This window comes from Mustela erminea, chromosome 20 (genome assembly GCF_009829155.1).
Source record: "Mustela erminea isolate mMusErm1 chromosome 20, mMusErm1.Pri, whole genome shotgun sequence".
Classification (NCBI taxonomy): Eukaryota; Metazoa; Chordata; class Mammalia; order Carnivora; family Mustelidae; genus Mustela; species Mustela erminea.
In genome coordinates, this window is record NC_045633.1 from 28946155 (window position 1) to 28967491 (window position 21337).

General features: G+C 46.2%; 2 protein-coding genes across 2 annotated transcripts in view; both read left to right on the forward strand.

The window, feature by feature from the left end:
• Positions 1-467: 467 nt before the first annotated feature.
• Positions 468-5159, forward strand: LOC116580724 (speedy protein E4-like). The gene is given in 7 exon segments (XM_032327366.1): positions 468-531; positions 620-910; positions 1406-1603; positions 2484-2542; positions 3022-3107; positions 4620-4788; positions 4973-5159. Coding segments are annotated over 7 exon segments (930 nt in total). The 3' UTR covers positions 5036-5159.
• Positions 5160-11732: 6573 nt separating this feature from the next.
• The window catches only part of ZNF12 (zinc finger protein 12), a 31955-nt gene continuing 22350 nt past the window's right edge, over positions 11733-21337 (forward strand). Inside the window, 2 exon segments of the mRNA XM_032326977.1 lie at positions 11733-11884; positions 12669-12733. Of these exon segments, the coding sequence (XP_032182868.1) occupies positions 12719-12733 (15 nt within the window). The 5' untranslated portion in view covers positions 11733-11884; positions 12669-12718.

The window sequence follows — 21337 nt, forward strand, 5'->3', positions numbered from 1 at the left end:
ATTTAAACTTTTTTTAAAAAAATTTATTTATATATTGTCAGACAGAGAGAGAGGGAGAGGGAGCGAGTGAGCACAGGCAGAGGCAGGCAGAGGCAGAGGGAGAAGCAGGCTCCCCGCGGAGCCAGGAGCCTGATGTGGGACTCAATTCCAGGATGCTGGATCGTGACCTGAGCCGAAGGCAGCCGCTTAACCAACTGAGCCACCCAGGCGTCCCTTAAACTAACTTTTAATTCCAACAAGTCCATGTACCTGGAACCTTCTTGACATACTTATGTCTGTCTTGTAAGTTCGTACGTTTCGGCCCATCCCAATTTCCCTTGTCCCTTTCCTCCTTCTCCCACCAGATGTGCCCTGACTTAGGAATAGGAAGGATGGAGAGAGCCCAACATGTGCCAAGAGGGGAGAGAGCCGGGCACCTGCTGGAGAGGAGTAGAGCGATCCAGACCCCTCGAGGACAGTTTTGGAGGATGGTCCAAGGCTGGGTCGGTGGCTGGAAACAGCCCTTACCTCGAGATCCAAAACTGGACACCAGTGTGGCAGTTATGTGTTTCCCTTCAAACTGGTTGCCATGCTGGAATGACCTGTGACATCAGAGGCTTCCGACCTTCCTGATTGGAAGGACCAGATTCCGTGGTGCTTGGCAGCAGAGGTGGACAACTGTATCTTCACAGACCTTTTCGCCACTCCTGGCTTTGCCCCAGCTTGGAGAAGGGATCACGGGCTTGTGTTCGGTCGGAATTTGCCCAGAACAGGGTCTAAGGTTTCTGGGAGGACAGAAAGAGCTTGGGAAAAATCATGGCCGATGATCAACCTAATCAACCGCGTTCCCAGTCTGAGGACCAGAGTCCCCAGCCTAGCTGCTCAGGGTACCCCTTCAATGTGGTGGATGATGAAATCCCAGGACCATCAGGTGAGAAAGGAGGAAGAGGAAGGGACTTGAGAGGCTTGGCTAGTAAAGAGGAATGGGTACAAAAGTCAGGAAGGAGTGTCTGAGTAGGGTGTGTGTGACAGGAGAGATCCAGAAAGCCGGGGATTGGAGAAGGAAAGTACAGGAGTTGGGGACAAAACTGTAACCATGGAAAGAAAGCCCAGGAAGCAGGGAAAGAGGGTTAGGAGATGAGGTCCAAAGAGGAGGTAAAGGAAGAGAGGAAATTATGCCATTATTCCCAGGGGAGAAGTTATCTACAATGAAATTTTGAGGATGGGGGTGGTGAAACAGTGCCAAAGATGAATGGGCACAGATGTGTATCAACAAAGGAGAAAGATGGAAACATGGTTGGGGAGATGTCAACTGTCAGTAAGGCTGGAGAGAATGAAGGGGAAGTTGGGGTTTTTGGAGGGGGAGAAGGGGTGGCTGAATTCCAAAGACAAAAGCCTTATACTGTAGCCTGGTTTCTTCACTCAGCCCCCTGGGTAGACCCCCGCCCCATGCCTGAGTCCCCCACAAGGAAGAGAGGAAGGGATGAGTCAGATGAGGAGACAGGCTCTGGCGCTGAGGACATCTGGGTCGTGGAGTCACTGTGTGGCCTCAAGATGAAGTTGAAGAGACAACGGGTGTCTTCAGTGCTCCCTGAACACCACGAGGTCTTCAAAAAGTTGCTTGGTAAGAAGATCTCCTCCAACCCTCTTCCATTTTCTCTTTAAATTCAAGAAGCTTCCAATGGAAAAGAATTTTCCAGTGGAAAGGAATTCTCTGAAGGTTGGTGAGCTCTCCATCCTTGGAGGACTCCATAATGATCCCTCACTGGGGACACATAAAAATGACAGAGGATTAGGTGAGACTTGGAGAAAGGTCTGTACTTGGGATGAGAAAGCTTGGTTTCAGTTACACTCCGTGGATGTCTTAGTTCTTATTGGTCTTTTGCTTTTTGGTTTTTTTTTTTTTTTGGATAATTTATTTATTTATTTGAAAGAGAGAGAGAGAGAGAGATCACAAGCAGGCAGAGGCAGACAGAAAAAGAGGGGGGAAAGCAGGCTCCCCGTTGAGGAGAGAGCCTGATGTGGGGCTCGATCCCAGAACCCTGGGATCATGACCTGAGCCGAAGGCAGAGGTTTTAACCCATCGAGCCACCCAGGTGCCCCTTATTGGCCTTTTGACTCTAAATGTCTTTGGCTGTGTGTGTGGAGTTGGGCAGGGGGTGTGGAAATGACATGCCATCTTTATACCCTTATGTCACTGTGGGATGAGAAAATGACAGGGAATGACTGTGGTCTGCGCAGTGGCATGTCCATGCATGATGAGACAGCATCCCTGTTGACTTCCCATCCAATCTTACAGGTGTGCTCCCTCAGCCTCCCCACGCCGGAAGCCACCAACTTTCCCTGGGCGGTGACTGGTCTCTTCTCCCTTTTGTCCATCAGCCTCACCGCTGGCCACATCCTGGAACTTCCCCAGGAGAGGCATCATTCTCCTCTTTGCCCTGGAATGCTCCCACAGTAACCCCATTCTGCTTGTCAACCTGACCTATGCCCTCTTTTCACAGACGATCCTGTCATTCAAAAATTCCTGGCCTGGGACAAAAATCTGAGCGTATCCGACAAGGTATCGTTGTTCTCCACTCAGATGTGTTCTTGCTCCAACATCTGTCCTGGGGCAGGGCGATGCCTCCAAAACCCTGTCTCCAACCTCATCCTGCCAACACTTCCCGTTGGGGACCTCGTGGTTTCCTGCAGGTCCTCTGCTAGTCCCAGGCGTGCCCCTCTGGCTGTTGCCACCTTAAGTCCCTTCTCTCTCAGCTCTTGGGTGGGGCTCCCCTTGGCTCCAGCTTCTCAGAGACCCTCCAGAGGCCGGCTGTCCTGAAGACAAGCCCTCAGACCAGCACAGCTTGCTATCCTGGGAGCACCATCAACTCTTCCCTTGACTTCTTTGGTTTGCAACCAACCATTTGACACCAAATAAGCAAATTCACCCAGTCTGTCAAAGCGGGAGCACCTGCTCCAGCCTCCTGTCCCCATCCCCCACTGGTTTTCCTCGCCCAGGATGTGACCTCTCTCTGACACTGTGTCTCCTCTTGCCGCCAGTATCTCCTGTCTATGGTCATAGCTTACTTCAGCCGTGCTGGCCTCTTCTCCTGGCAGTACCAGCGAATCCATTTCTTCATAGCCCTGTGAGTATTTTTGTCTCATCCCTCAGTAGAATTCGCTACCTGGGTGGATGGAGGGGGAAAGTGGGACCCTCACCTTTCATCTACTTTTTTTTTTAAACCATTTGTAACTGTTTATTAAACTACTTTTTAAAAAAACTGTTGACCCCGTGTATAAAAACGATAGGATTATAGTATAGTGTTTTTTTAGACTGTTCCTTGTAAACACAAACAACCCTGACGTCAGCCAGGAGAAGCAAACAGAAGACCCTTCTAAGAGGACAGAAGGAAGGAACGGACACGGCCCTGCCCTGAGCAAACAGACTAGCGAAGCAGCCGGTCCTGATCCTCCGTCTGTCCCCTTCCCACGGCGATACCAAGCGTAATGGTTTTCCTCCTAAGCATTCCCAGCACAAATGCCTCGATTCACGCCCCCAAGACATAGCACAGATCAGTTGTGAATGCTTCCGCGGGTGTGTCTTACAAGACCGTCCCCAAGCCTGTGGGTGCTATGTGCAGGAAGTCCTTCAAAGCTCTGGTCTCCTCCTCCACTCTCCAGGGCCAGTGGTGTTCTGGGTCAAGGCCAGGCTTCCGAGCTTGGATCCAACCCTTTCGTCTTCGTCCGACTTGCTCATCCCCTTGGTGTTGCAACCTTCTAAGGACACTTCCCTCTGTTCCTATATTGCGTTTTCTGTCTAGGTAATTTTGCACCTATACCTGAGGAAAACGACTTGTCCTCAAGGTCAAGTTCAACTCCCAAATCTTCAGATGCTCCCCCCTTCCCCGCCCCGCCAACCTCCCTGACTTCTACACCACAGCAGCACTTCTGTTAAAATCCGAGTGTCATGGATATTCTGGACTATGGTTATTGCCTATCCACTCACCGCCCCACCCCTTTGTCCCCTTCCCCAATCCCATTAGACTTGATGCCTGCAGGACTTGTCAAGATATTACCACACTCTCAAAGACACTGCACAATTCCTTCTGTTTTGCATAGGTTTAAGTTATGTTGGGACTAGGAGGTGATCAGTATTGCACTTGAACATGAGAAAAGGCATCATTTATTCATTCAACAAATACATATAGAGTACACCTTATGGACCAAGGACATGAGGCAATGGGAAGAGAGGTTCAAGAAGTGCGTGTTGAATTAATGCACCCAATGAACCCAGTCCTGTATTAGTCATTTGGTAGGAAAGTCATGGTTACAGAATAGAACAGGGTCAGCTCCTGCCCATGGGAGATGTATATGGCCTTGCTCAATGGGAAGACAAGTTTGTGCACAAACTAGCTAAAGGGAAGGGGTGGGTGTGGGTGTCCCCCCACAGGACATGCCCTCAGGCTTCCCATTGAGTTCCCTCTCCATCGTCAAGCTGGGAGAAGTCTGTGCCCAGCCATGCCTTCTCGATGACTGAGTGGCACTCTGTGACACTGGGTAATAAGCAACCTGTGTCCTTGCTGGGAAGCTGAGCTCAGATGGGGGAGGGGCATCCTTCCCGTCCTGCTCCTGACCAGCCACCTGATGTCTCTCTCCAGCTACCTGGCCAATGATATGGAAGAGGATAACCAGGCCCCCAAACAGGCCATCTTTTCATTCCTCTATGGGAAGAACCGGTCCGAGCGACCCTTGTTCCACAAACTGAGATTCCAGTTTATACGATCCATGAACTGGAGGACCAGGGTGTCCCGAGAAGAGTGTGAAGAGGTAGGTTGGCTGGAGGGATTTGGGGTGTGGGGCCCAATGGGAGAGAGAGGAGGTGCAGCGAGGGACATGGGCATTTGGGACCAGAAAGAATTAAGGGTCTGGACGACAGGAGGGAGCAGGTCGGGGGTCGCGGGGGCAGGGCCCATCTGGAAGTTGTGTTCTCATGGGGCCGCTTGTCTTCTAGATCCAGGCTTTTGATCCAGACCTGTGGGTGTGGGGGCGAGACCGCCTCACTCTGATGCCCTAGGTCTCCTAGGGCCATGGAGGCCTGAGGTCATCGGCCTAAGGGAAGGTAGGTCTCTGTCCTCATGGGTCCAGGCACAATGATTTCTTGTGTAATGAGGAGATCTGAGGAATCCAGGAGCTGAGCCCACGCTCATCTCACTAGCCCCACACGTCAGCCTTCCATGCGCTATGAGGTGGAAGCCGTACACGCACTCAGGTCCCAGCCACGAGCTGACAACCCCACAGAGCCATGACTCAGGGAGACGTGTGGAAAACCTTAAGGACCTCAGGAAAACCAGTTTGTCACAGAGGCATGGACTTGGCTGAAATAATTCCATTGAAACCAACTGGACCCACATGATAGCTCTGAGGAAATGTTGACTTTCTGTGAAAAGGGAGCAAGTTTCCAATTTTTTCCCCTACATTGTGTTTTTACTTTCTCTTTCCTGCCTCAGAGATATGAATTCTGGGGATTTATTTACAACAAAGTAAATGTCTAACAATAGGACATTGGATGGAACAGTCTATCTATCCAATAATAAAAGATAAATTAGGACTAGCTGTGTGTTCATCCAGATTTGCTTGCGAACACATTGCTGATGCCACATGGCATCTGTGAGTCCTTTGGGTCCCCTGCCCACTTCTGGACGAGTCTCTCATCTCGTTCCATTACATCTTTCCCCTCAGGTTCACAGTCAAGGAGTTTGTCAGAATGAGTGAACCTTCAGAAATACTAGTTTCAGGGCGCCTGGGTGGCTCAGTGGGTTAAAGCCTCTGCCTTCAGCTTAGGTCATGATCCCAGGGTCCTGGGATCGAGCACCACATCGGGCTCTCTGCTCAGTGGGGAGCCTGCTTCCTCCTCTCTCTCTCTCTGCCTGCCTCTCTGCCTACTTGTGATCTCTGTCTGTCAAATAAATAAATAAAATTTTTAAAAAATAAAAAAAGAAATACTAGTTTTAGCATAGCTTATTGTGATCAGCACGTAGAGTTATAGATTTGGGCAGAGGACTAAGTAAAGATTTGGTTTAAATCATGTGAACTAGTTCTCAGTCCCTTCGGCCTCCCACAATGACGTACTACATGGCTTTGAGCAACAGACATTTTTTCTCATGGTTTGGAGGCTGGAAGTCTGAGAGCAGGGTGCGGACCCTTTTCTGGGTTGCAGACTAAGTGGGTTCTGAGTTATGTCACTGGGGTCTCTTTTATCAGAGCACTACTGCCATTGTTGAGAGCCCCCCCTCATGGCCCAATCAACCCAAAGACCTCATCTTATAGCACCATCACCTTGTGATTTAGGATCTTAATGTACAAATTTTTTTTAAAGATTTTATTTATGTATTTGACAGAGAGAGATCGCAAGTAGGCAGAGAGGCAGGCAGAGAGAGAGAGAAAGGAGGAAGCAGGCTCCCTGCTGAGCAGAGAGCCCGATGCAGGACTCGATCCCAGGACCCTGAGATCATGACCTGAACCGAAGGCAGCGGCTTAACCCACTGAGCCACCTAGGCGCCCTCAATGTACAAATTTGAGGGAGGTGAAGCGACAAACATTCAGACCACGTAGCACTGACCACATTTAGGACTAGGTGTTATGGTTAAACATTAGGATCTAGGGTTAGAATGGAGGATTAGGTGGTCTCATGGTTCATGATGTTGATGTTTGCAGTATGGTTCTTTGTTCAGACTTTAAGTAGCACAAAAGGATCAAGGTGAGTTTCAGGTCTAAAGCAACATTCTCTCAAGTTTGTTTGTTTGTTGTGTTGTTGTTGTTGTTGTTTTGTTTTTGTTTTATTTTTAAAGATTTTATTTGTCAGAGACAGAGAGAGAACACAGGCAGGGGAGTAGCAGGCAGAGGGAGAAGCAGGCTCCTCATTTGAGCAAGGAGCCTGATGTGCAACTCATTCCCGGGTACCTGAGCCGAAGGCAGACGCTCAACCGCCTGAGCCACCCAGGCGACCCTCAAGTTTGCTTTACTCCCTGAGCAGAATCACCTAGAGTCCTGGCTATCAAGCAGATAACCGGGTGTGACCTTAGGCTCATGAAAACATTTGGGGGGTCAGGGTCACCAAAGTCCAAGAGTCATAACTGATAATGAATTGGGGTTTAGAATGAAGGATTAGAGATAAAGTTGGATTTATGAATTAGTCTAAATTCTGGTTAGAACTGACCAAGATGTCTGGAGCGTTGACTCCTTGCGATCTGACTTCCTCTCTTTCTCTCAATTTCAGATCCCTGAGCCCCGGGGAGACACAGGTTTACAGCAGGATATCAATCTAGACACTAACAACAGGCATGAGGAAGGAAGAGAGGAGTCTCTTGTGCAGATAATCTAGAAGAGCCCAAGACCTTCTAAAATTAGCTAAAGGGAATTTTCATATTGTACTCGGAGGAGCTGGGAGTACCTATAGGAGTCCAGAGAAGGACAATAAGAAACCAGGCTTTTTTTCAGGATCCACCCTTTCCTGGGGTGGTACCAAATATTTCAGATTTTTAAAATTCAAATCTCCCTTGAGGTAGGAGTTGGAGATCCTGATTTTTATGCATTGGGACACAAACAAGGAGGAGATTACTTCAAAAATATAAAACGAGAGACGACAGGATTATAATAGCCTAATATTATACCATGAACTTCATTGGTATATTTTGAAAATGTTGTCCTTAGAACTATTTTATTTATTTTTATATTTTATATTTATGTATTTATTTTTTAAAGTTCTGAAATAGTCATAGTTTTCAAAACATGCTCCTACAAAGCTTTGTGATGAGATTACACCTGTAGATAAAATATTGTTGACATATTCAGGATAGGTTTTTGTATTTTTACTATAGTTATATATCAATTACACTTATAACTAGGTAGGTGATTCCCTCAAGTTGTTATTACTGTAAATGTTTATTTGATATTTAGTCTTCATTATTAAATTGTGGGAATCAGTTGTAATTCTTTTACTTGCCTGGATGACACGTTTGTAAGTTGTTTTATGTTATTTTAGGTTATTAAAGAGGACACTGCAATGTGTCTCTTGAGGAAAGTACAAAGTTTTGTGATGAGATTACACCTGTAGATAAAATATTGTTGACATATTCGGGATAGGTTTTTGTGCTTTTACTATAGTTATATATCAATTACACTTATAACTAGGTAGGTGATTCCCTCAAGTTGTTATTACTGTAAATGTTTATTTGACATGTAGTCTTCATTATTAAATTGTGGGAATCAGTTGTAATTCTTTTACTTGCCTGGATGACACGTTTGTAAGTTGTTTTATGTTATTTTAGGTTATTAAAGAGAACACTGCAATGTGTCTCTTGAGGAAACATAATAAAGATAAAAGTCTTCATCTTCGTGGTGTTTGTGTTCATCTCAATTGGTCTTACTGTTCACTGTCCAATGATACTCTTTCTTAATGGGGTTGTGATTATTCAGCCACACTTCTTACCTTTGAAAAATAAGTGTAAGTCTTTTTTAATGAGGATGTGGGGTTTTTTTAAAGATTTTATTTATTTATTTGACAGAGAGAGATCACAAGTAGGCAGAGAGGCAGTCAGAAAGAGACAGGGGAAGCAGGCTCCCCTGTGTGCAGAGAACAGGATGTGGATGCGGGCGGTCTCGATCCCAGGACCCTGAGATCATGACCTAAGCCGAAGGCAGACATTTAACCCACTGAGCCACCCAAGCGCCCCAAGTGTAAGTTACTTGTTATGTAGAAAATAAAAAGAAGATAAAGTGAACCCTGAGCTTGTGTCTTAAAGCAAGAAACAAGGCAAAGATATTGAGGCAGGAAAAGGGAAAGAAGGAAGATAGAGCTATGGGGACCTAGATAATCTGAAATTCACAACAAAGGCAACGTGCCTCAGTGAGATTATACATTTTAGGCGATGATCCATGGCAAGTAGACCCACAGGTGCAAGGGAGCACCCTTCTTTGGTAGAAGGAAAATCTACAGTATGGGATGAAATAGAACAACTGGAAAGAAATGAGGGTTTGGGAGAACTTTCTGAGAAACACAGTAAGATAGGAGGAGCTAAAGCTGTCAAATAAGAGAGGCATGGAGAAGAAAGAGTTAATGGCAGGAATCCTGAATATTGGAGGAAACCATCTTGGGAGATGGTAGCACCAGAGAATACTGGGGCTGTCTCAAATACCAAGCTTCAGTGTCCTCGGGAAGCATCCCATGGATGTCTTGGCACATAGATGCATATCACCCGTCATGAAGCTCACCTGAGCTTGGTGACCAGAGTTTTTATTGGGGTTTCATTATGCAAGTGTGATTAACTCCATCATTGGCCATACCTCGAACACAGTCTCCAACTCTCTTCCTTCCCCTAGAGATTGGGCTGATATCAAGTGGTTCAAAGCCCCACCCCTGTTGGAGTTCCTGGTATGGCTGGCCCTATCCTGACTCATCTCATTAGCACAAACTCAAGTTTGGTCCACGGGGCCCAGTGTGAGTAACGAACACTCCTATCACTCAGGATTCCAAAGATGTAGAGGTTCTCTCCCAGGAAGCAGGGAGGGAGAGGTATCTGAAAAATTATTTATACAACACACTGGCTATGGTAGGAGATTGGCAAAACTCAGGTAGTCAGGGAAGGTAACAGTTTGGGGACAGATCTATCACAGGAGATGTTGGAGAAGTTGAACAAATAAGGATTGAAATAATGGGGTCCTCATGGGGATTTGGAATAGCTTGGGAGATGTGAGATATTTAGGAGATGGACACAGCACTCTATAGAGGAACAACAAGCAAAGGAGTAAAGAGAAACCAAAGGGAAAATTGTGTGTGTGTGTGTGTGTGTGTGTGTGTGTGTGTGTGTGTGTGTGTGTGTTGGGGTTGGGGTTGGCGTTGGGGTGCAGTTCTGATGAATGAGATGAACTCCTAAGCCTGGAGCAATTTCAGAAAGTGAAACTACCAAGGTCAGAAGAGCCACAGGGACATCAGCATCTGATTACAGCAGCTCAAGGAGAGGGATGGCATTCAGAATTGGGACACAGTTGATGGACTGGGAACAGCAGAGGCTAGATTCTGCAGACACGGAAACAAAGAGGAGAAACAGTATGGCAGCTTGGAAACAGATATAACATATACTTAAAATGTATATTTAAGAAGCTTTAGGTCTCTGCAAGGTGGCAGGTAAAGGCAGATTAGGAAACAACTCAAATAAGGAAAGACCTGAATGAAAAGGCACAAGAAACAGGACGGTGGATGCACACAATAAAGCAGTAACAAACAGGCGAGAAAGCAAACAGTCCGGTGACTGATGACAGGTGAGAACTGGGAGTACTTGGGAACACTGGAGCAGAACATAGTGGATTCAGCCTGGACACCTAGAGAAACTGAAATCAGGACGGATCCAGTTGAAGAGAAGGGGGAGCCGAGGCTGCTGAGAAGGGGGTGAAGCTCAAGAGACTTGGAGGATAGAGAGAGGGACCAGCTGAGAAAGTGGGAGAGGCTAGAGGCCACCGAAGGCTGAGAAGGAATACGGATCCAGGGAGGTGGTTCGGAAGTGTGATCTGATGGCAGAAGCACGCGTGGCTCCCAGAGCACAGAAGAGTCAGAGCAGCCAAGCTTCTGGAACCGGAAAGCATCCAGGGCTCTAGGTGGCCGCTGAGTGGAGGTCAGGAGGCAGCAACAGCGAAGTTCAGCCACACAGCAGAGGAGCAGCGGGCTTGTCCTGAAAAGCAGGAGTGATGGAAGAACTCCAATGCCTGGAGATGGAAAAGTAGGAGAGTGGTGGGGATCAGGGGTGTGATGTGGCTCAGTCACTGAAGCAGCTGCCTCGGCTCAGGTCATGATCTCAGGGTGCTTGGATGGAGCCCTGCATGGGGCTCTCTGCTCAGCAGGGAGCCTGCTTACCCCCCACCCTGCACCTGCCTCTCTGCCTACTTGTGATCTCTCTCTGTGTGTCAAATAAAGAAGACTGAGTGACAAACAAGGAGGAGCTGCTTTGTGAAGGGGAAACACGGAGAAAACTAGAAAGAAATAGGAGCAGGGACTCAGGAAGAGTCCCGCGGGCAACTCCGGGGCGCCTGTCTCAGTAGCTACTCCCATTCTCTCAGTTCTCCCTCAGCAGGCAGCCACGTACCCTGTACCGCTACTCACATCGCAGATAAGGCGGGATTGTCTTTTTCTTTTCAGTTTTTCCCTTTATTTCTCTTTCCTTCCTTTCCCTTTTGCTTCCCTCTCCCTTCCTTTTCCCTTGCATACCTTTCCCTCCCCTCCCCTTGCCTTTTTTTTTTTTTTTTAAGTGTGGCTTTTTCGAGACGTCCCCTAACTTGTGGGCGCTTGAACTCAGGGGAAACAGAGGTCGGATATTTGACGGGCTCCCAATTGGGCTCCAACAGGCGCACGGCCGCCGCCGTCCTGCGCATGTGCAGCTCGGCCTGTGTGCGTGTTCGCGCACGCGTACTGCCGCCGCGCAGCGCTCGCTTCCTGTCCGAGTTCAGGTCACCGCTCGCCGTGGTTCCCAGGCTTCGGCCTCCGGCGGGCGAGCGTCCCAGTGTCCGAGGGGCTGCACCCCGTCCAGCCGGCCGGCACCCAGCGAGCGTGGGGCTGTGCGAGCACGGGTCCTCGCGGAGGCTCGAGCGGGGACCCCCGAGCGCGAGCCCCGGAGCCCGCGGGCTGGGCCGGAGGGGCCGGGCGGCGGCGAGGGCGCAGGGCGGCGAGGCCCCGGCCCGGCTCGTCTGCTTCCGCGGGACGGCGGGGCCCCTGGAGACCGAATCGGGGCCCGGGAGGGTCGTCGGCCCGAAGTGAGTTTGTCCCGTAGGCCCAGAGCCGGCTCACCGGGAACGGCAGCCCCGGCGCGCGGAGGAGGAGCCACCCCCGCCCCGGAGTCCTCCGGAGCCTAGGGGCAGCTCGGCGTGTCCCGACGGGGTAGGTCGTGCGTTTGTGGGTCTTGCGGGCGGCTGGACCTGGAGGGATGGGCGCTCCCCCGGGACTCGGGACTCGTGGGACTCACGTTCCTGGGGGCGCAGGGAGTTCCCCTCTCCCCTCCACTCCGACACCCTTGCTCCCCCGGTTCTCTGTCCAGTTGTAGACGGGTCTGTAAGCGCGCAGGAGCGTGTTCTGACCCTGCTGGGTTGTGCCCTGGGGCATCCCCCAGTGTAGGGCAGGACCAGTGTGCGAGAAGGAGTTGACAGGAGAAGACTGGGCCTGAGAAGGGAAGGGGCATGTCCACGTTGACGGGGTCTGGGGGTGGGCTTGCTCGCAGGACTCGCCTCCTGGACCTGGGTTCTGTCCTGTTACATTTAAGTCAAAATGAGTTTCTTAATAAAAGACCCTTTTGCAGTTTGTACAAATGATTTGAAGACAGCCATGCCTGAGCGCATCTCTTTCCTCAGAGCATCCCCGTTCTGTTCTTAAGTAGTTAAAAGGGGTAGTGAGAAGATGAGTGTAACAGATTTTGGTTTATGTTACTTTTAATGATGGAGGATGATTTCAATAGGATTCAGGTTGGTTAGTTAAGAAACAACATACCAATCAGGTGGGAGTTACAGACAGGTGGGTGCGTCCTCATTTCTTTTGGTCATTTCTGAAGATTTAAAGGGACAGTGTCGCAGTTTCTTTCATGGAACTTTCCAGGAGAGTACTCCCCCCCACCCCTTCCTCGGCAGTCCAGATCTCACTTAGTTTCGTTGCTTGTCCTTTCTTTCTCCAGGTCTGCCTCCACTTTCACTGTCCTTCCTGTTTTTCCAAGATCAGCAGAAAATGAGTAAATCTTTGGTGAGTATTTCTGTGTCTGTGTTTATTCCCCACTTGCACTTACAGTAGGCCTTAGGAGGTGAGTAGTTCAGACTTTAAAGTGGGAATGGGGACATAAAAACAAAAAAGGTGTGGGCAGACAAAGCGTGGAGTAGTAGCGGGGCGCCAAGCACGTCTGTCACGTTCATCTGTGTGGACAGCACGATCCTTCAGAGCCCTTGAAGCCAGAGTTCAGTTGACATTCATTGCAAAAAGTGACAAATACTGTTCAGTACTTGACTTACACTGACCTGCCAAAAAACAGTTTTGTTTTCTCGCGTGTCTTGTGATTTCTTTGGCTGGGTTGTTGTAATGCTGAACAGGCTTCCTGAGTGGCCATCCCCGAACGGTGGCCATTGGTATCTCACTTGTGTCTCCTGGAGACAAGGCATACTGTCCAGGGAGCACCCAGTGCATGTAATTTCTCTGGTAACTAAAACATTGCCCTATAAATGCATCGTTTTTATTGCTCAAGTCAAGGGGAGGATGAGGGACCTCTGGAGGAATGGCCTTTCCACCCTCCAGTGAGTCTTGCCAACTAGTTCTCTCTGATCATCTGTCTGGTTTGCATCTCAGACTGGGCGGTGGCACCTCTGGGACAGATTGCTGATTTCCCACTCACGTTGTATCCGAAACGGCACTTCTGGGTCTGCCCCTGTCCCTCTGGAACCTGACCCGGTAAAGGTTAAGCTGGGAGCCAGTCCTTGTGTTGGACCACTTGCCACCTTTCCTATCTGCAGAGGCGGTCTCTTGGCATCTCTGACGAGTTTCTCCTCTTTGTGACTGCTTCCTCTGCCCTCTTCTTGTGTTGTCATGTCCCCGCTGACTTTTGCACTTTCACATCCTCTGAGCCACCTGCTCTGTCTGTTCTCCCACGTGGACCAGATGCCGGGGCTTCCGGGGAGGGTGTCTCAAGTCACCTTAATAGACCCAGTAGATTCAAAAGTAGTTATTTGCAGCCCCCCCACCTATGCTTTCTGCTGTCCTTCTCCGTCCTCTCTCTGTTCCATTGTCAGCCTGTCACTCTGTCCCGAACAATGGGGTTCATTCTCCTCTCTGTCTGCATCCTGTGTTACATTTGCATGTTCCTGTTGTTGTGTTCTAAGTGGCTTCTGTCCCTTCCCCTTCGGCTCCTCCATGCTGCCGTTAAAATAGCTCATTCTTTTCATCTGTGGACCATTATAGAAACTTCTTTTCTGTGCTCCTTTCCTCCACGGGCTCAAGTATATTTTCCACGCTGAGCATTTCTCCAAAACTGTGAATCACATAATTTTGTCCCCATGTGGAAAAAGCACTTCAGAGGCTCCCTGAATGGCAGGAAATGCAAGGCTGGGGTGGGCGGGGCAGTCAAGGGGCCCCAGCTTGTTAGTGAGACAACAGGCAGAGAAGGAACGCGGCCTGGGGTGTTCTAGCTGATTGTAGGCCCATACTGGGTTGGTGGGGTTGGGTTTGTTCTTTTCAACACCCCCCCCACTCAAGAGAATATTAAGTCATTTATTGATTACACATGATAATGGGTGTTATACAAGCTTTAATCCATCTATAATTTTATCTGATACCATTATTCAATTTAGATATATTGCCTAGGATGTGCCAACAATCATATTGATAACCAAACAAACTCCAGGACTTTGCTTGGGTGACCCTTTTAGTGTGAACTCCAGGTCACAACACATTGTCAGTTCAACTGCACCAAGGTTTGGGGAGACAGTGGCTTCTGGGCCCAAGCAGGTTGCAAATAAATTTCGAATGGAACCTGGCATCACCCTGAAGGAATTTGAACTTCACACTGTTGGGATAGTGTACCAAGACGGCTTCAGTGTAGACTGACTTTACACAGCACATTTAAGAAAAAATATATTTATTCAGGGTCATGATCAAACTATTATATTTAGCAGCATGGATGCAAAAAAAAAATTATATTAAAATCCTTTATTGGAATGCTCTACACTTTCCAAAGAACAGAAACTAAAGTAACCCGTTATACAGTTAGTCACAAATACAGTCCTGGAGTTGTTTGCCCCATATACGTGAGTATCCTGTAACATGTCTTCTTTGTAGCAGCTCGGCCCTGCCACCACTGTGCTTGGCTGAGTTCAGGAATCAGTTGTAACCTGTAGCTTCCTTGTTTCTCTGGCTCTCCTCTTCTGCTAAGCTTCGTTTACTGGCAGTAATTGAAACCTTCTGCTGGGGCACTTGGGTGGCTTAGTGTGTTAAACCTCTGCCTTCAGCTCAGGTCTTGATCTCAGGGTCCTGGGATCGAGCCCCACATCAGGCTCTCTGGTCAGCAGGGAGCCTGCTTCCCCCTCTCTTTCTGCCTACTTGTGATCTCTCTCAGATAAGTAAATAAAATCTTAAAAGAAAAACAAACAAAAATCTGCCACTGCTGTAGCTACTGCTGCTACTGGAACCACCATAGCCACCTTGTTTTCGTGGTTTGGCAAAGTATTGGCGTCCATCTTGGTGCCAGAGCTTCTGCCTCCCAAATTTCTTCTTTTCATGGGTCCAGAATTTGAGGATTGATTGTTGTAATTGCCGCAATCATTATAGCTTCCACCACCTCCAAGGTCGCTTCCATCATTACCAAATCCGTTCTAGCCATCCGCACTGCCACCCTGTTTACCACCACCTCGACTGCCACCAGAGCCACCTCGATCACTGAAGTTCCCTCCACAACCGAAGCTGTCATTCCCAACAAAACCACCTCCATATCCAGCAGCAGAGTTTCCAGAACCACTTGGACCTCTTTGGCTGGATGAAGCAGTAACCATCTCTTGCTTACTCCCCATTTGTGGCTGTTCACAGTGTGGTATTTTTGAATGACAGTCTTGTCTACAGAGTCCTGGTCATCAACTGTTACAAAAGCAAAACCCCTCTTTTTTGCCACTGCCTCGGTCAGTCATGATCTCCATCACTTCGCTTTTCCCATACTGTTCAAAATAATGTCTTAGATGATGATCTTCAGTGTCATCTTTAATGCCACCGACAAAAATCATTTTCCCAGTTAAGTGGGCACCAGGTCTTGGAGAATCTTCTCTTGAGCCAGCCCTCTTCAGTTCCACAACTCTCCCGTCCAGCTTGGGCGGCCTCGCATTCATGGCTGCCTCCACCTTCTCCACAGGGGAGTATGTGACAAACCCAGAGCCTCTCGAGTGCTTAGTGTTGGGGTCTGTCATCACCACACAGTCCCCAGTGCTCAGAATGGCTCCTCAGACTCTCATCGGTTGTTTCAAGGCTCAGATCTCCGATGAGGATCTTCTGCAGCCGTTCAGGCTCTTTGAGAGACTGTGACTTAGACATGACCGCAGTGGGAGGGGCCACTTCAACGATGCTTACTTAGCGGTGGCCATGGGCGGAAAGGACTTGGGTTTGTTCTGAACCACAAGTGAGTTTAAGTGTATATTCACATTTTTGGAAGCTTTTGTTTTGTGTGTGGCTTTTATCTTAATCACATTTTTTATTCACATTGACTTTCCTGACAGATTTTTTTGGCCAGTGCAAAAGGGATTATATAATCTCTCATAGGAGATATGAGTGGATATGTATATAGAATACACATGGTATGTGTGTATATGTACCCACACATCCAGAGTCTCTGTGGAAGTTGTATTCTTACCCAGTAACCCAGTGACTGATGGTTCCTTTTTTTAAAAATTTTTTTAAATTTAATATACAATGGGGTGCCTGGGTGGCTCAGTGGGTTAAAGCCTCTGTCTTCAGCTCAGGTCATGTTCCCAGGGTCCTGGGATCAAGCCCCACATCGGGCTCTCTACTCCGCAGGGAGCCTGCATCTCCTCTCTCTCTCTGCCTGCCTCTCTGCCTACTTGTGATCTCTGTCTGTCAAATAAATAAATAAAATCTTTTTAAAAAGTTAATATACAGTGTATTGTTTCAGGGGTACAGGTCTGTGATTCATCAGTCTTAGACAATTCACAGCGCTCACCAGAACACATACCCTCCCCAGTGTCCATCCCAAGCCACCCCATCCCTCCCACTTCCCTCCACTCCAGCAACCGTGAGTTTGTTTCCTGAGATTAAGAGTCTCTTACGGCTTATCTCCCTCTCTGGTTTCATCTTGTTTCATCTTTCCCTCCGTTTCCCTATGATCTTATATCTTGTTTCTCAAATTCCTTGTATCAATGAGATCATGTGATAATTGTCTTTCTCTAATTGATGTATTTCGCTCAGCATAATACCCTCTAGTTCCATCCCTATCATTGCAGATGGCAAGATTTCTCTTTTTGATGGCTGCATAATACTCCATTGTAGATATATACCACATTTGCTTTATCCATTCATCTGCCGATGGGCTTCTAGGTTCTTTCCACAGATTGGCTATTGTGGACTTTGCTGCTATAAACATCAGGTGCACATGCCCCTTCGGATCACTACATTTGTATCTTTGGGGTAAATACACAGTAGTGCGATTGCTGGATCGTAGAGTACCTTTATTTTCAACTTTCTGAGAAACCTCCATACTGTTTTCTAAAGTGACTGCACCAGCTTGCATTCCCACCAACAATGTAAGAGGGTTCCCCTTTCTCCGTGTCCTCGCCAACACCTGTCGTTTCCTGACTTGTTCATTTTAGCCATTCTGACTGGTGTGAGGTGGTATCTCATTGTGGTTTTGATTTGTGTTTCCCTGATGGCGAGTGATGTTGAGCACTTTTTCATGTGTCTGTTGGCCATTTGGATGTTTTCTTTGCTGGAATGTCTGTTCATGTCTTCTGCCCATCTTGATTGGATTATTTGTTCTTTGGGTGTTGATTTGGATAAGTTCTTTAGGGATTTTGGATACTAGCCCTTTATCTGATATGTCATTTGTGAATATTTTCTACCATTTTGTCAGTTGTCTTTTGGTTCTGTTGACTGTTTCCTTTGCTGTGCAAAAGCTTTTGATTTTAATGAAGTCCCAATAGTTCATTTTTGCCCATGCTTTCCTTGCCTTTGGCAATGTTTCTAGGAAGAAGTTGCTGCGGTTGAGATCGAAGAGGTTGCTACCTGTGTTTTCCTCAAGGATTCTGATGGATTCCTGTCTCACATTGAGATCTTTCATCCATTTTGAGTCTATTTTTATGTGTGGTGTAAGGAAATGGTCCAGTTTCATTCCTCCACATATGGCTGTCCAATTTTCCCAACACCATTTGTTGAAGAGACTATCTTTTTTCCATTGAACATTCTTTCCTGCTTTGTCAAAGATTAATTGACCATAGAGTTGAGGGTCCATTTCTGGGCTCTCTATTTTGTTCCATTGATCTATGTATCTGTTTTTATGCAAGGACCATACTGTCTTGATGATTACAACTTTGTAATAGAGCTTGAAGCCCAGAATTGTGATGCTACCAGCTTTGGTTTCCTTTTCAACATTCCTCTGGCTATTCAGGGCCTTTCCTTCTTCCATACGAATTTTAGGATTATTTGTTCCATTTCTTTGAAGAAAATGGATGGTATTTTGATGGGGATTGCGTTAAATGTGTGGATTGCTTTACATAGCATAAGCATTTTCACAATATTTTTTATTCCAATCCATGAGCATGGAACGTTTTTCCATTTCTTTATGTCTTCCTCAGTTTCTTTCATGTGTATTCTGTAGTTTTCTGAGTACCGATTCTTTGCCTCTTTGGTTAGGTTTCTTCCTAGGGATCTTATGGTTTTGGGTGCAATTGTGAATGGGATCAACTCCTTCATTTCTCTTTCTTCTGTCTTGGTGTTGGTGTATAGAATTGTAGCTGATTTCTGTGCATCGATTTTATAGCCTGACACTTTACTGAATTCCTGTATGAGTTCTCGGAGTTTGGGGTGGAGTCTTTTGGGTTTTCCACATAAAGTAGTATCACATGATCTGCAGAGAGTGAGAGTTTGACTTCTTTGCCAATTCGGATGGCTTTAATTTCTTTTTATTGTCTGATTGCTGAGGCTAGAACTTCTAGTACTATGTTGAATAGCAGCCGTGATAGTGGACAGCTCTGCCGTGTTCCTGACCTTAGGGGAAAAGCCATTGAGAATGATATTTGCTGTGGGTTTTTCATAGATGGCTTTGATGATACTGAGGTATGTACCCTCTATCCCTACACTTTGAAGAGTTTTGGTCAAGAAAGGATGCTGTACTTTGACAAATGCTTTTTCTGGATCTGTTGAGAGTTTCATGTAGTTCTTGTTCTTTCTTTTATTAAAGTATTGTATCACACTGATTGATTTGCAGATGTTGAACCAACCTTGCAGCCCAGGATTAAATCCCACTTGGTTGTGGTGAATAATCCTTTTAATGTACTGTTGGATCCTATTGGCTAGTATTTTGGTGAGAATTTTTGCGTCCATGTTTATCAGGGATGTTGGTCTGTAATTCTCTTTTTTTGATGGGGTCTTTGTTTTGTTTTGGGATCAAGGTAATGCTGGCCTCATAAAATTGGTTTGGAAGTTTTCCTTCCATTTCTGTTTTTCAGAACAGTTTCAGGAGAATAGGTGTTATTTCTTCTTTAAATGCTTGGTAAACTTCCTCTGGGAAGCCATCTGGCCCTGGGCTCTCATTTGTTGGGAGATTTTTGATGAATGCTTTGATTTTCTTACAGTCATGGATCTGTTCAGATTTTCTACTTTTTCCTAGTTCGGGTTTGGTAGTTTCTCCGTCTCTAGGAAAGCATCCATTTCTTTCAGATTGTTTCATTTGCTGGTATATAGTTGCTCATAATATTTCCTTATAATTGTTTGTATTTTTTTCAGTGTTGGTTGTGATCTCTCCTGTTTCACTCATGATTTTAATAATTTGGGTGCTTTCTCTTTTCTTTTTGATAAGTCTGGCCAGGGGTTTATCAATCTTACTAATTCTTTGAAAGAACCAGCTCCTCGTTTTGTTGATCTGTTCTACTATTCTTTTGGTTTCTATTTCATTGATTTCTGCTCTTGTCTATACTATAATTTCCCTTCTGCTGGGTTTAGGCTTTCTTTGCTGTTCTTTTTTCAGCTCCTTTAAGTGTAGTAACTTAGGTTGTGTACTTGAGACCTTTCATGTTTCTTGAGAAAGACTTGTATTACTATGTACTTTCCTCTCAGGACCACCTTTTCTGCATTCCAAAGATTTTGAACAGTTGTGTTTTCATTTTCATTTGTTTCCTTGAATTTTTTAAATTCTTTGATTTCCTGGTTGACCCATTCATTCTTTATTGTGATGCTCTTTTTAGCCTCCATATATTTGAGTTCTTTCAAACTTTCCTCTTGTGGTTGAGTTCTAGTTTCAAAGCATTGTGGTCTGAAAATATGCAGGGAATGATCCCAAGCTTTTGGTACCAGTTGAGACCTGATTTGTGACCCAGGATGTGATCCATTCTGGAGAATGTTCCATGTGCACTAGAGAAGAATGTGTATTCTGTTGCTTTGGGATGGAATGTTCTGCATATATGTGTGATGTCCCTTGGGTCCAGTGTGTCATTTAAAGCCTTTATTTCCTTGTTGATCTTTCCTTAGATAATATGTCCGTTTCAGTGAGGGGGGTGTTAAAGTCCCTTACTCTTGTTTTATTATTGTCAATGTGTTTCTTTGATTTTGTTATTAATTGGCTTATATATGTTAGGGACATAGATATTTTAAATTGTTAGATCTTCTTGTTGGACAGGCCCTTAATTTAAGTATGATATAATGTCCTTCCTCCTCTCTTATTATAGTCTTTAGTTTAAAATAAAATTTGTCTGATATAAGGATTGCCACCCTAGCTTTCTTTTGATGTCCATTAGCATGGTAAATTGTTTTCCACCCCCTCACTCTGAATCTGGAGGTGTCTTTGGGTCTAAAATGAGTCTCTTGCAGACAGCATATCAGTAGGTATCATTTTTTTTTTTATCCATTCTGATAACGTATGTCTTTTGGTTGGGACATTTAGCCCATTTACATTCAAGGTAACTATTGAAAGATAGGGATTTAGTACCATTGTATTGCCCGTAAGGTGACTGTTACTCTATATTTTCTCTGTTCCTTTCTGGTCTATTAATTTTAGGCTCTCTCTTTGCTTAGAGGACTCCTTTCAATATTTCCTGTAGGGCTGGTTTAGTGTTTGCAAATTCTTTTAGTTTTGGTTGTCCTGGAAACTTTTTATCTCTTCTATTTTCAATGACAGCCTATCTGGATATAATATTCTTGGCTGCACATTTTTTTCGTTTAGTGCTGTCATGCCAGTCCTTTCTGGCCTGCCAGGTCTCTGTGGCTAGGTCTGCTGCCAATGTAATATTTCTGCTGTAATATTGTATGTTACAGACCTATTGTCCCGAGCTGCCTTAAGGATATTTTCTTGTCTCTGAGACTTTTAAGTTTTAGTATTAGATGACAGGGTGTTGACCTATTTTTATTGATTTTGAGAGGGATTCTCTGTGCCTCCTGGATTTTGATGCCTGTTTCCTTCTGCCAGTTAGGGAAATTCTCTGCTATAATTGGCTCCAATATACCTTCTGTCCCTCTCTTTCTTCTTCTGGGATCCTAATTGTTCTAATATTATTTTGTTTTATGGTATCACTTATCTCTCGAATTCTCCCCTCCTGATCCAGTAGTAGTTTATCTCTCTTTTTCTCAGCTTCCTTATTCTCCATCATTTGGTCTTCT